Raw genomic sequence first — 14,339 nt, 5'->3', positions numbered from 1 at the left:
GTTATCAGTGACCATGGTTTGTACAGTTGTGGCCAAAAGTTTTGAGAATTACACAAATATTATTTTTTACAAAGTTTGCTGCTAAACTGCTTTTAGATCTTTGTTTCAGTTGTTTCTGTGATGTAGTGAAATATTATTACACGCACTTCATACGTTTCAAAGGCTTTTATCGACAATTACATAACATTTATGCAAAGAGTCAGTATTTGCAGTGTTGGCCCTTCTTTTTCAGGACCTTTGCAATTCGACTAGGCATGCTCTCAATCAACTTCTGGGCCAATTCCTGACTGATAGCAACCCATTCTTTCATAATCACTTCTTGGAGTTTGTCAGAATTAGTGGGTTTTTGTTTGTCCACCCGCCTCTTGAGGATTGACCACAAGTTCTCAATGGGATTAAGATCTGGGGAGTTTCCAGGCCATGGACCTAAAATGTCAACGTTTTGGTCCCCGAGCCACTTAGTTATCACTTTTGCCTTATGGCATGGTGCTCCATTGTGCTGGAAAATGCATTGTTCTTCACCAAAATGTTGTTGGATTGTTGGAAGAAGTTGCTGTTGGAGGGTGTTTTGGTACTATTCTTTATTCATGGCTATGTTTTTGGACATGCTTCTCATCCAAGCCCACTCCCTTGGATGAGAAGCAACCCCCCACATGAATGGTCTCAGGATTCTTTACTGTTGGCATGACACAGGACTGATGGTAGCGCTCACCTTTTCTTCTCCGGACAAGCCTTTTTCCTGATGCCCCAAAGAATCGGAAAGAGGCTTCATCGGAGAATATGACTTTGCCCCAGTCCTCAGCAGTCCATTCACCATATTTTCTGCAGAAGATCAATCTGTCCCTGATGGTTTTTTTTGGAGAGAAGTGGCTTCTTTGCTGCCCTTCTTCACACAAGGCCATCTTCCAAAAGTGTGTGCAGATGCGCTCACACCTGCCTGCTGCCATTCCTGAGCAAGCTCTGCACTGGTGGCACTCCGATCCCGCAGCTGAATCATCTTTAGGAGACGATCCTGGCGCTTGCTGGACTTTCTTCGGCGCCCTGAAGCCTTCTTAACATGAATTGAACCTCTTTCCTTGAAGTTCTTGATGATCCTATAAATTGTTGATTGAGGTGCAATCTTAGTAGCCACAATATCCTTGCCTGTGAAGCCATTTTTATGCAACGCAATGATGGCTGCACGCGTTTCTTTGCAGGTCACCATGGTTAACAATGGAAGAACAATGATTTCAAGCATCACCCTCCTTATAACAGGTCAAGTCTGCCATTTTAACCCAATCAGCCTGACATAATGATCTCCAGCCTTGTGCTCGTCAATATTCTCACCTGAGTTAACAAGACGATTACTGAAATGATCTCAGCAGGTCCTTTAATGGGATTAAGTTAATTTTCATGGCAAAAAAGGACTATGCAATTCATCTGATCACTCTTCATAACATTCTGGAGTATATGCAAATTGCTATTATAAAAATGTAAGCAGCAACTTTACCCATTTTTTATATTTATGTAATTCTCAAAACTTTTGGCCACGACTGTAGAAACAGCTGGCGAGGAGACAGCCAGGATTCGATTTCTTTGTTGATGACATGGAGCATTTCCTCCCTAGTGTGACTCTGTTCGCCCAGGCTGAGGAGGACATTGGCACAGAAATTCCACAATTACAACATGGAGGGGGCATTGCTATTACCTGGCCAAGTTGCTGGTGTGCCTGGGCCCACCCAGTAGGCTGTAAAGGGTATATATTGTCCTTGACCATAGTTACAGCTTCACATGTCAGCGCTGGTATGCTGACAAGCTCAAGGACTGGCCCACCTTCTGCTCAAAATGTGCAGGTTTGGTACCGCTTTTTTAGAGATGGCATTTTACCCCCACTGCCTGCTGCTGCCTTTATGAACCCGTGCACCACTAATTGCTGCCTGATAGGTAGGCTCCTGAATAGCAGATGGTCTACCCTGGGTGTGATTGGCTCCAGATCTCATACTTCTTACACCCTTCTGGCTCATCGGCACACTACCACTAAGCTGCTGTCTCATGGGCCTGCTATCACCCTCACCCCCAGATGATGATGTTCTCTCTTCACCCGGCTCCCACATGCAATTATCTATGTCATCAGCCACTACTGTCTGCTCGTCACTTATACGACCCTCACCAGTCTCATGGCCACGTCTCTGACCGCTTGCAACCTGTTCTCCCACCCGTCTGTCATCATCGATAGTTGCACGTTTAAAGGAGGATGCAACGCACCTCTCCTCCATGTCTGTGCTGGCCTGTAGCTGCTGAGCATCCTCAGTAAGCTTGTCCTCTCTGAAAAAGCAGATCAGGGTCGACAGAATTATTTACCTCCCAAGCAAAAGAAGCAGCAAAAGAAAGAGGCAGTTGCAAGACAGGTGAGGGAACAGAGGTTGTTCCTGGGCCACTCTAAGAGTGATGTCAGAGAAACCCACCGATTTCAGGCTGTGTGTGTGTCTGATGTCACTTGAGATGATGTTGAAGAACATGTCAACCATTCCAGTGCAGCTTGATTGTTGGTCAAAACATGATCATTGGCAGCTCTGGCCTGTTGCTGCAGCTGCTACTATCCCCACCCCTTCTTCTTCTGTTAGTTGTGCCAGCTACAGCAACATTTTTGCCACTGCCTGTTCCTTTTGAGGGCCCAGGCAAATGTCTGTTGGCCATAGTGTACAGTCACTGAATCAATAATGTAACTAAGTATAAATGGCGCAGTGGAACTAATAAATGTGCCTATATATTAGACTGCCTGTTGAGACTAAGTCTGATGCACAATAAAAACAGATTAAGTCTGAATGGCACAGCAGATGAACTAGATAAATGCGCCTATAGTTAGACCACTTGTTGACAATGAGTCTGATGCACAGGAAGTCTATATCTAACAGAGTAGATCAAGTAAAAATGGCGCAGCAGGTGAACAAGATAAACACGCCTATATATTAGACCGCCCATTGAGACTTAGTCTGATGCACAGTAAGAACATATTAAGTCTTAATGGCACAGCAAATGAACTAGATAAATGCGCCTATATATTAGACCACTTGTTGACAATGAGTCTGATGCACAGAAGTCTATATCTAACAGAGTAGATCAAGTAAAAAAAGGCGCAGCGGGTGAACTAGATAAACACGCCTATACATTAGACCTCCTGTTAAGACTAAGTCGGAAGGACAGTAAGTCTATGTATAATGGAGCAGATTAAGTAGAAATGGCACAGCACGTGAACTTGATAAACGTACCTATTCATTAGACCTTCTGTTAACAATGAGTTTGATGCATAGTAAGTCTATGTATGACAGAACAGATTAAAGGGGTTCTTCACTTTCATTTAACTGATGATCTATCCTCTGGATAGATCATCAGCTTCTGATCGGCCGGGGTCCGACACCCGGGACCCCCGCCGATCAGCTGTTTGAGAAGGCTGCGGCGCTCCAGCAGCGCCACGGCCTTCTCACTGTTTACCGCCGGGCCGCCCGCCCACTGACGTCACGACTAGTATCAACTAGAGTGGGCGCGGCTAAGCTCTGTTCACTTGAATGGAGCTTAGCCGCGCCCACTCTAGTTGATACAAGTCGTGACGTCAGTGGGCGGGCGGCCCGGCGGTAAACAGTGAGAAGGCCGCGGCGCTGCTGGAGCGCCGCTGCCTTCTCAAACAGCTGATCGGCGGGGGTCCTGTGTGTCGGACCCCGGCCGATCAGAAGCTGATGATCTATCCAGAGGATAGATCATCAGTTAAATGAAAGTGAAGAACCCCTTTAAGTATTAATGGCACAGCAAGTGTGCTTGTTAAATACACCTATATATTAGACCACCTGTTGACAATGAGTCTGATGCACAGTAAGTCTATTCATAACAGAACAGATTAAAAATAAAGACACAAGTTAACTAGATAAATGCGTCTATATATTGGACTGCCTGTTGGCGATAAGTCTGATGAACAGTGGGGGTTATTTATCAAACAGAAATATGCCTAAATTAGGCATATTTCTAGCACAGATTGCGGCGCAAAGGACCTTTGCGTCGTAATCTGCGACTTCTCCCGCTCACTCCAGGTCTTCTCCCGCTCACTCCAGGTCTAAAAAATTGGGCCTGGAGTGGGCGGGGAAGGACATAGGCCGGCAGGCCCATCTCATTTACCATTTTCTACACCTGCTTCGAAAATGGTCTAAATGTAAGACAGCTAGGAAGGCGGAGGATCCACAAGAGTTATGCACCGGATACACTTCTACTTGGTGGATTTTTAATATCATATTAATGTTCTCCTATATGTTTCCTGAAAGTTCTCCTGGTACTACCCACATACTGTAACTGATAATGATCATAATAGCAGTATGTGTGGTATCGCATGATAAGACATAGGTAAGAGAGAAGAGAGACGGGAGGCAGCGCCTCATGTGTAGAACCGTTTAGCAGGTTAAAAACTAAAATATACTGATTGTGCTTACCGTTTTGGGTTGTGATGAGTCACAATCCCTGTAAATAGCTTTTGCTGGTATAAGCCCGTCCAGTTTACGGGGGTGTCTGCTGCTGCCAAAGTCCTTCCCCGTTGCCGTAGGATATGGTTTTAGGGATGTAGCGGGTAGTAGATGAATTTAAGAAAATTTACCTTTTTGGAGACGGCGCTGCTGCAGAGGAAATCAGGACTCGGTTGATGTAAGTAAAAGTTGATCTTTATTTCTAGTTTAGTCTACGCGTTTCAGGGGCGAACAGCCCCCTTCATCAGGACAATAGAGGTATATATATATATATATATATATATATATACATATTGACCTCTATTGTCCTGGTAAAGGGGGCTGTTCGCTCCTGAAACGCGTAGACTAAACGAGAAATAAAGATTAACTTTTACTACCATCAACTGAGTCCTGATTTCCTCTGCAGCAGCGCCGTCTGCAAAAAGGTCCATCGCATGATAAGAAGGATTTAATCTCATATTCTTTGTGCATTAAAGGGACACTGACAGGCCCAATAACCATAATTAGCTGTACATATGTATGTACAGGTCTTCTAATGTGCATTAAAAACATATAAGTATCCCCCCTGTCCACATTATGTATACAGTTAACTCACGTTTTATAACCTGAACTAATCGCTGTTCTTTCTGCCCAAGGGGCGGGGTTTCAGCTTCTCTTGCACCCAGCCAGCATCAGCCCAACAGACGTTTTTGAAGCGCCGCCCAGCTCATCAATATTCACTTAGCTGGGCGGCTTCTGCAGTCCCCGACCGTCCGAGATCCGGCGCATGCCCAATAGAAAGCTATGGGTGCCGGGCGCGCTTCTGCGCATTGGGCAGAAAGAACAGCGATTAGTTCAGGTTATAAAACGTGAGTTAACTGTATACATAATGTGGACAGGGGGGATACTTATATGTTTTTAATGCACATTAGAAGACCTGTACATACATATGTACAGCTAATTATGGTTATTGGGCCTGTCAGTGTCCCTTTAAGAAGGAGATGAAAGTTTTTGGTTGGTGTTATACTGTATGTTTACACATGTGGCAATGATGTTTCCGACATTTGTAGCTACCATTTAATTATAGCCAAGTTTGCCCCACTTAAAACTGTGAAATGAGACTACCCAAATTACTGTATGTTATTTTTTGGAAACTAAATTACACCCGGTTATAAGATTGAATATACTATGGGATCCCTAAATAGAACTGGAAGGTATATATTTTTTTTTATAATCTCCACTGTTTGAGAATAATCTTGACTGTAACACTTGAAGAAAGTTAGCTGCCTGTTCACATGATGCATTTTCTTGCACTGTGAATTAGATAAGAGATTCTGTCTAGGTCTGCTTTCTGAGATAGTAATGGCTCTATCTATTAAGCCTTTTTGATAACCCTTTATGATAACCGCTGGCATTAAAACTGTTAGGTAATGATGTTTTTCCTGATTATAAACTTGGTATCCTATATATAAATATATCTGCCACAGCACTCATCTAATTTAGGACTTTTGTAGGGTGCTCGTCCTGTTCTGGTCCTACAATACTCCACCTAAAAACCTTGTAACTCAGATGCAGAAAAATGACTTTCGACAGCACTCCAATTGCAATTAATAATTTCTTTCTCACTGCAGCCAAAGATAGTGCCTTACGGTACAGCAACACAGAGTGTCCGTCATATAGTCGAATTGTGTCCGTGCTGCAGCCAAGAACTGCACTGCCAATTAGAAGACTGCACTGTATAATCAGTCTTCATTGTTAATCGCCGCACAGCACCTTCAATAACACGGGGCGCTTAACAACGAAGAACGACTATACCGTGCTGTCTTCATTAGTTAAATGAAAAGCTGTGGCTAAATGGCCGCACGGTTCTTGAGCACAACGCTGCCACAACCCAACTGTATCACGGCCGCCAGGGGTGGATTGGGAACTCAAAGTGGCCCTGGAAAAAATCATAGAAGTTGCCCTATGTTGTAGGCGGAGCCAAACTAGCAGAAGGTGTGGCCATGCTAAGTAGGTGGGGGTTTGTGGGGCAATCTGTATTTTTTATTGATACCATTTTGGAATATGCCTTTTTGATCATTTTTTTTTCTTCTGTAGTTTAGATTTTTTGTCATTATGGAGTTTACCAAACAGAATAAATACATTTATGTTTTAATAGTACAGGCATTTTGTGCACCACAATGACAATGATCTTTATTTTTTATTGTTTAGTTTTGTTAATATGGGGAAAGGGGCCAATTTAACTTTTTTTTTAATAGTTTTGAAAACTTTTTTTCACCTATTTTAAGTCACCCTTGGGGATTCTAACATGCAATCATTTGATTGCTGCTCCCATAGACTGTACATGTACAAGTCATTTAATTCTCCAAATTTAAATGTAGAAACAGAAAACATTTTAAATGTACAGGGGTATCCCCATACACTGTCAGAAGGCTAACAGTGGGGATACCCCCAAGGATGACTCTATATATACAGTACAGACCAAAAGTTTGGACACACCTTCTCATTCAAAGAGTTTTCTTTATTTTCATAACTATGAAAATTGTAGATTCACACTGAAGGCATCAAAACTATGAATTAACACATGTGGAATTATATACATAACAAAAAAGTGTGAAACAACTGAAAATATGTCATATTCTAGGTTCTTCAAAGTAGCCACCTTTTGCTTTGATTACTGCTTTGCACACTCTTGACATTCTCTTGATGAGCTTGAGCTTCAAGAGGTATTCACCTGAAATAGTCTTCCAACAGTCTTGAAGGAGTTCCCAGAGATGCTTAGCACTTGTTGGCCCTTTTGCCTTCACTCTGCGGTCCAGCTCACCCCAAACCGATCAAATCAAATAGCCCTTACACAGCCTGGAGGTGTGTTTAGGGTCATTGTCCTGTTGAAAAATAAATGATGGTCCAACTAAACACAAACCGGATGGAATAGCATGCCGCTGCAAGATGCTGTGGTAGCCATGCTGGTTCAGTATGCCTTCAATTTTGAATAAATCCCCAACAGTGTCACCAGAAAGGCACCCCCACACCATTACACCTCCTCCTCCATGCTTCACGGTGGGAACCAGGCATGTAGAGTCCATCCGTTCACCTTTTCTGCGTCGCACAAAGACACGGTGGTTGGAACCAAAGATCTCAAATTTGGACTCATCAGACCAAAGCACAGATTTCCACTGGTCTAATGTCCATTCCTTGTGTTCTTTAGCCCAAACAAATCTCTTCTGCTTGTTGCCTGTCCTTAGCAGTGGTTTCCTAGCAGATATTCTACCATGAAGGCCTGATTCACACCGTCTCCTCTTAACTGTTGTTCTAGAGATGTGTCTGCTGCTAGAACTCTGTGTGGCATTGACCTGGTCTCTAATCTGAGCTGCTGTTAACCTGCGATTTCTGAGGCTGGTGACTCGGATGAACTTATCCTCCGCAGCAAAGGTAACTCTTGGTCTTCCTTTCCTGGGGCGATTCGCATGTGAGCCAGTTTCTTTGTAGCGCTTGATGGTTTTTGTGACTGCAATTGGGGACACTTTCAAAGTTTTCCCAATTTTTCAGACTGACTGACCTTCATTTCTTAACGTTATGATGGCCACTCGTTTTTCTTTACTTTTTTCTTGCCATAATACAAATTCTAACAGTCTATTCAGTAGGACTATCAGCTGTGTATCCACCTGACTTATCCACAACGCAACTGATGGTCCCAACCCCATTTATAAGGCAAGAAATCCCACTTATTAAACCTGACAGGGCACACCTGTGAAGTGAAAACCATTTCAGGTGACTACCTCTTGAAGCTCATCAAGAGAATGCCAAGAGTGTGCAAAGCAGTAATCAAGGTAAAAGGTGGCTACTTTGAAGAACCTAGAATATGACATATTTTCAGTTGTTTCACACTTTTTTTGTTATGTATATAATTCCATATGTGTTAATTCATAGTTTTGATGCCTTCAGTGTGAATCTACAATTTTCATAGTCATGAAAATAAAGAAAACTGCCATTGTAATGCACTATCCTCGACTGGAGTAATAAAGACATGATTCATTTCAATTGGAGTGCTGTCTGAACTCATTTTTCTGCATGTAATCCCGATATTGGTTGCAAGTTCTCTTTGTCTGTCACGGCCTATGGTGTGCGTAGTGACATTTTCCTTCACTTGGTTGGCCGTGACTACGTTTGGTGTTGTTTGCATGTGGTGGCAGTGTCTCGGCCTCCTGGCTGATCCCCAGTACATGGTTGCCCGCAGCAACAGGTGAAGTGTGTGTATATGTGTGTACTTCCCCTTAATGTGGCCGTCTTCCCTTGCCTTGTGTTGGAAGGGTTAACTTCCTTCCTCGTGTGTGTGCACTGGGTGTGTCTGTGTGTGGGTGTGGCTACATGGGCTATAAAGCCTCAGTTAAGATCAGTAGTCTGAGGGGTACTCCAGCCTTGTAGTAAGCTGGAGGCACCTTCCTGGTCTCTAATACCATCTGCCAGTGAGGGCCACCCTTGTGGTCATAAAAGGTTATACATGATGTTTAGTTGATGTTCTTTTCTCTTTCATATTTTATGCACCTATGGATCTGGGTTCCTGTGTGTTTGTGTGTGCTGTGTCCATTTATGTTTGGGTGTGGACACTAGCTTGTATTGCACGGGATCCAGTCTGTGTGTCTGTGGCAGGTAGGTGTGGAAGTACTTTTCATCCTCCTGCCATATCAATAGGCTGTTCATGTTCCTATCCCCTTGCAGCTTGGCCACTTTAGACTCCTGTTTCTCCATGTCCAGGAGGAATGAGCTGTCTACCCAGCTCCTAGCTCAGGGATCTGCGGAGGGTGAATAGGGATGCGAGGTTCCTGAGCATGAGCCCACCTACCTTCAAGGTCGGCTCATGTAGCTAGGAGTCAGGGTCAGATTAGGGACGCGTTAGGAGGTGACCTGCTCCCTAATTCTGTGGTCCTGGCCAAGTAGCGACCTACCATCTTCTGGCATCGCACGGCTGAGGGTTTTCCCCATCCTCAGCCGTGACAGTATGACCACAAAGGCTCCTCACGTGGCATAGCCTTCAGAAGAGGGTGCAGCATGTGGTGCCTGCTGCTTTCTGGCACACATGCTTATCCTCCGGAGGGAGGGTGAAAGGGGAACCCTGATACTGTGCAGTTCTCTGTGGCTGTTGCTGCAGTGTCTGTGAACTGACACTAGTGGTTGGGTCTCTCCTCGTCCACGTCTCAGAGGTACTCTCACCTTTGTCGGTGTGGCTAGCTGCAGTCCTTGTTGGACTGGCTTTAGTGTGTGGTGGGAGAGGATGCATGCTAGCAGCGACTTTGTGGGAACCGTTTGCTGAGAGTGGACGCAGTGTTCAGTGCGGTCTCTCCGGGCTGTTTCTTTGCTGGTCTCTGGTCCCTGTGTGTTGTTCCAGAGGCTGGCAGTCAGCACCCTGGTCCCTGTGTGTTGTTCCAGGGGCTGGCAGCAGTTCTGGGGAGACTCGCTGACACAGATTCTTCTTCTTCCCCCCCCTACTCCCTTCCTTGTTTGGGGTCCCACACTTGTTTTCCCTTTTGTGTTGGTGAGGGGGCTTTGAGGGGTGAGAGTGTCACGGCCTATGGTTTGCGTAGTGACATTTTCCTTCACTTGGTTGGCCGTGACTACGTTTGGTGTTGTTTGCATGTGGTGGCAGTGTCTCGGCCTCCTGGCTGATCCCCAGGACATGGTTGCCACGCATGCCGTTGCCTGTGGCAACAGGTGAAGTGTGTGTATATGTGCGTACTTCCCCTTTATGTGGCCTTCTTCCCTTGCCTTGTGTTGGAAGGGTTAACTTCCTTGCTAGTGTGTGTGCACTGGGTGTGTCTGTGTGTGGATGTGGCTACATGGGCTATAAAGCCTCAGTTAAGATCAGTAGTCTGAGGGGTACTCCAGCCTTGTAGTAAGCTGGAGGCACCCTCCTGGTCTCTAATACCATCTGCCAGTGAGGGCCATCCTTGTGGTCATAAAATGTTATACATGATGTATAGTTGATGTTCTTTTCTCTTTCATATTTTATGCACCTATGGATCTGGGTTCCTGTGTGTTTGTGTGTGTGCTGTGTCCATTTATGTTTGGGTGTGGACACTAGCTTGTATTGCACGGGATCCAGTCTGTGTGTTTGGGGCAGGTAGGTGTGGAAGGACTTTTCATCCTCCTGCCATATCCATAGGCTGTTCATGTTCCTATCTCCTTGCAGCTTGGCCACTTTAGACTCCTGTTTATCTGCGTCCAGGAGAAACGGGCTGTCTACCCAGCTCCTAGCTCAGGGATCTGCGGAGGGTGAGTAGGGATGCGAGGTTCCTGAGCATGAGCCCTCCTACCTTCAAGGTCGGCTCATGTAGCTAGGAGTCAGGGTCAGATTAGGGACGCGTTAGGAGGTGACCTGCTCCCTAATTCTGTGGTCCTGGCCAAGTAGCGACCTACCATCTTCTGGCATCGCACGGCTGAGGGTTTTCCCTATCCTCAGCCGTGACATTGTCTGAAGGAACTCACCAACAGATACATTTTAATAACCTGTTTAGGATGAAGACTAGTAGCACATGGTACCTCTATTTCAGATTCCAGGAAAAATCCAGGACAAATAAGGTCCAGAATGCTGAATGATGGCCTACTCAATGGAAACCCGGTGCTTCACATAATAGACAATGGAGTCTGTTGGGTGTTGTTGTAGTGCATTATATGACGAATCGGGGCCTAACGTTTTTTTTTTTCTTTGTTTTTCGTTTCGTAGACATTTACTGTAAAATGGAAATGTGAACCTAGGGTTAGATTAATAATGTGAACAGGACCTCACTTTTGTCTGCAGCAGATTTTCAATCCACTTTTTAATCTTGCCCATACAAGGTGTTTCCAGTAATAATGAACTTTTAGCTTATTTTCCAGGGAGCCTATGTCACCTATGACTTACAGTACTTGCTCCCCGATACTGCCTTACTACAAACTGGCACCCGCTCATCCATCCATTCCGGTCCCTTGCTTGCTTTCTTCTAGTCAGATATGGACATTGTCATCTGTTTCGCTGCGGCTAATAATTGCCTACAGTGGCGACGTGCCTCTTGGACCTAGTTTTATTCCTATATAAAATCAGATTTTCTACAAGATTGTCAGTCTTATCTATCTGTATTGTCAGCTTTACTTAGCATAAATTGATCTGTTAGAATATAGAAGTGTTCACTTTCATTAAGATTACATTAATAAATATGATTTCCCAATTGTTTAGGTGCAGAACATGTCACAATCCATAGAAGTGTTAAACTTGCGCACACAGAGGGACTTCCAGTACGTGCAGAAGATGGAGACTCAGATGAAGGGCCTTCGGTCCAAATTTAGGCAAATTGAGGAAGATCGTAAAACACTTCTGACACGTCACTTTCAGGTAAGAGCACAGGTTACTCAACACTATTCAGAAAAGCCTGCAAACCAAAATAATTTGTGATCATAAGTAAACTTGCTTAGCGTGTTCTTCCTAAGGGTACTACTACACAGATTTTTGTATGGGTTTTTTTTTTGCCAAAAAAAAGCATTCAAAAATGTCTGACCGTTTTTAGATGTGTGTGGCATTTTTGACCAAACAGTGTGTTTGAGCACATCCATTCTTTCATGGAGTTTTTTGAATGTCTTGTATTTTTATAGGAAAGTATAAATCCCAATATAATCTTAGAACAGTATGCAAAAATAAAATAAAAAATACATGCAAGAATGCCATTGACCCTTTAATGGTCACTCCCAAAAATGCCTTAAGGACCTGGATATTTTTTATTTTTTATTTTTTCATTTTTGCCTCACTGTATTTCAGTAGTCATAACTTTTTTATTTTATACATAGCTATCTGAGGCCTTGCTTTATGCAGGAGAAATGTTATTATTTTTTGGGCATTGTGCCTAGGTACATATAAGTTGGCCGGCTCGCTCCTTCTGCCACGAGGACGGCGCATGGAGACGTGCGTTCCAGGGTGGAACGCACATGCCTTACGGCGCATGTAATGTTGTCACTCACCCCCTGGCTGGGCTCCTTGGCTACTGTGTCGGCTTGCATTCCACGTGGAGCGCAGGCACACAGGCAGCCAGGCCTGAGAGTAAAGGGGGGGAGGAATAACTAGTACTTGTCGGGCTTCTCCTCGCATTCATTGTTTCACATAGGTTTCCATACCACCCATGGGTCCCTCTACAGTCCTTCACTCATTAGACCACACAAGCTGGTAGCCAGACTGCTGCCAAACATCCATTCATGAGGGATATAGGATCTCTAGGTTGCTGCGCGGCCCTGGCCCCCGCTAGGGGTGGGCCCCCTGGGCATGAGTCCCCCAGTCCGGCCATCCCTGTCATGGTGGTCACGGTAAAAAAATAAAAAAAAAACTGTAAAAAAAACAAAAAAAAAACAAGCAGGGTGGATATCCTGCGCAGGATTCGCTCGGCTTCTGTCGCACCTTCTGACACCTGGTCGCGCCCAGGATTGTCTTGTCTTCCTGGTTCGCCCAGGCCACTGTTGTCGTCATGTCATAGCCGCTTAGTTTGTCTCCAGGGCACTGTCGGTGGTCTTGTCACGGTTCTGGTCTTGTCACATTGTCTCCCCTGGTTCGCCCAGGGCACGGTACATTCCTGGTACGCCCAGGTCTTCATGTTTTCTTCTCTAACACATGGGTTTCACGCACCTGTCCTTTGACTTATCCGAGTCTTTCTACGGGGCCATCCTTCGGCTGCTCCCCTGGTCGTTCTTTGCTTTCCATGGCTCTAAGGTTACCATGTCAGTCTGCCTCCCTCCGTGGGCCGCTGATACGCGCAGCCTCTATCTCATGGCTACGCGCCTTTTCTTCTGTCAACCGCCTGGTACGCTCAGGCGACTCTCTCTGGTCAAGTATCCGGTCCGATGCGCTCAGATGGTTACTTGGCCTAGGGGTGCGCCCCATCCTGGCCAGTTCACCTGGTTCTAACAGGTATGAGGTCACCCGTTTCCTCTGCACTTTCAAATTTTCGCCTGTTACTTTATTTGCAGGGTTTTTTCCTATTTTCCATTCCTATCGGTCCTATACAGGTAAGTTCGCACTGACTCCGTCAGTGTACCTGTCAGATCATGTTCACGCTTTTAATTGTCCCTTCATCTGTCCGGCTAGGTCAAGTTCGACTAAGCCGTCCTACGGGTTCTTATTCCGGTACGTGTTTCTCTGTCATGCACCACTTCGAATACCATTCTGTCATCACCCTCTCGTTTTTTTGTTTGTTTTTTTTCTCCTTTATTTGTCACGCCTTTTGTTTTCTAACAGCGCTGCCATGTCTCGAGCTTCGGATATGGAGGACGGCCTGTCCGTCTCCGGCTCGGTCATGTCAGGCCAGGCGGGTCCATCATCCCTTCGGAGCTGGACCATATCAAAGCTATTGGCAGAGCTGAACCGAAGAGGCATCCCGCACCCGGCCACCGCAAGAAAGGCAGAGCTGTACAAGCTTCTAATGACCAGCCCCAGCACTTCGGCAGTGCAGCAGGAGGCGTCCTCCATCCAGTTGTCACTGGTGCAGCTACAATCGACCCTAAACTCCTTGGTCGACTCGGTAGCAGACGTTCGGGCAAGGGTATCGGAGCTAAAATCCCGGCCACCCATGGCTCCCCCGGCACCCGTCCTGCTGATTGCACCATCTACATCGGGTTGGCTGGCTCCAGGTACGCCAAGGCCCATTCCCCAGGTGTCCCCCTCACACTTCATTCTCGACAACCTCAAAAGAGACATTCTGGCAGGGAAGGATGTCAACCTGGCGTCAATCCTCATTGCCGCTCAAGACGTACCCGAGAACAGGGTGATCAACTGTGGGGATGTGTCTGTGGTCCTCCGGGCCAAGGACTCGTGGCTTAACCGCAAGTTGATAATCCCTGAGTTTGTCTTGGCTTTCAGCCTCT

General features: G+C 45.5%; 1 protein-coding gene across 1 annotated transcript in view; it reads left to right on the top strand.

Moving 5' to 3' along the window:
* Positions 1-14,339, top strand: part of OLFM3 (olfactomedin 3) — a 203,627-nt gene that overhangs the window by 141,447 nt on the left and 47,841 nt on the right. Inside the window, exon 3 of the mRNA XM_044302423.1 lies at positions 11,674-11,829. Within this exon, the coding sequence (XP_044158358.1) occupies positions 11,674-11,829 (156 nt within the window). The remainder of the gene's footprint in view (positions 1-11,673; positions 11,830-14,339) is intronic.

This window comes from Bufo gargarizans, chromosome 7, assembly GCF_014858855.1.
Source record: "Bufo gargarizans isolate SCDJY-AF-19 chromosome 7, ASM1485885v1, whole genome shotgun sequence".
In the NCBI taxonomy this organism is placed as follows: Eukaryota; Metazoa; Chordata; class Amphibia; order Anura; family Bufonidae; genus Bufo; species Bufo gargarizans.
Note: the sequence above shows the minus strand (reverse complement) of the source record. Positions and strands in the feature narration are given on the sequence as shown.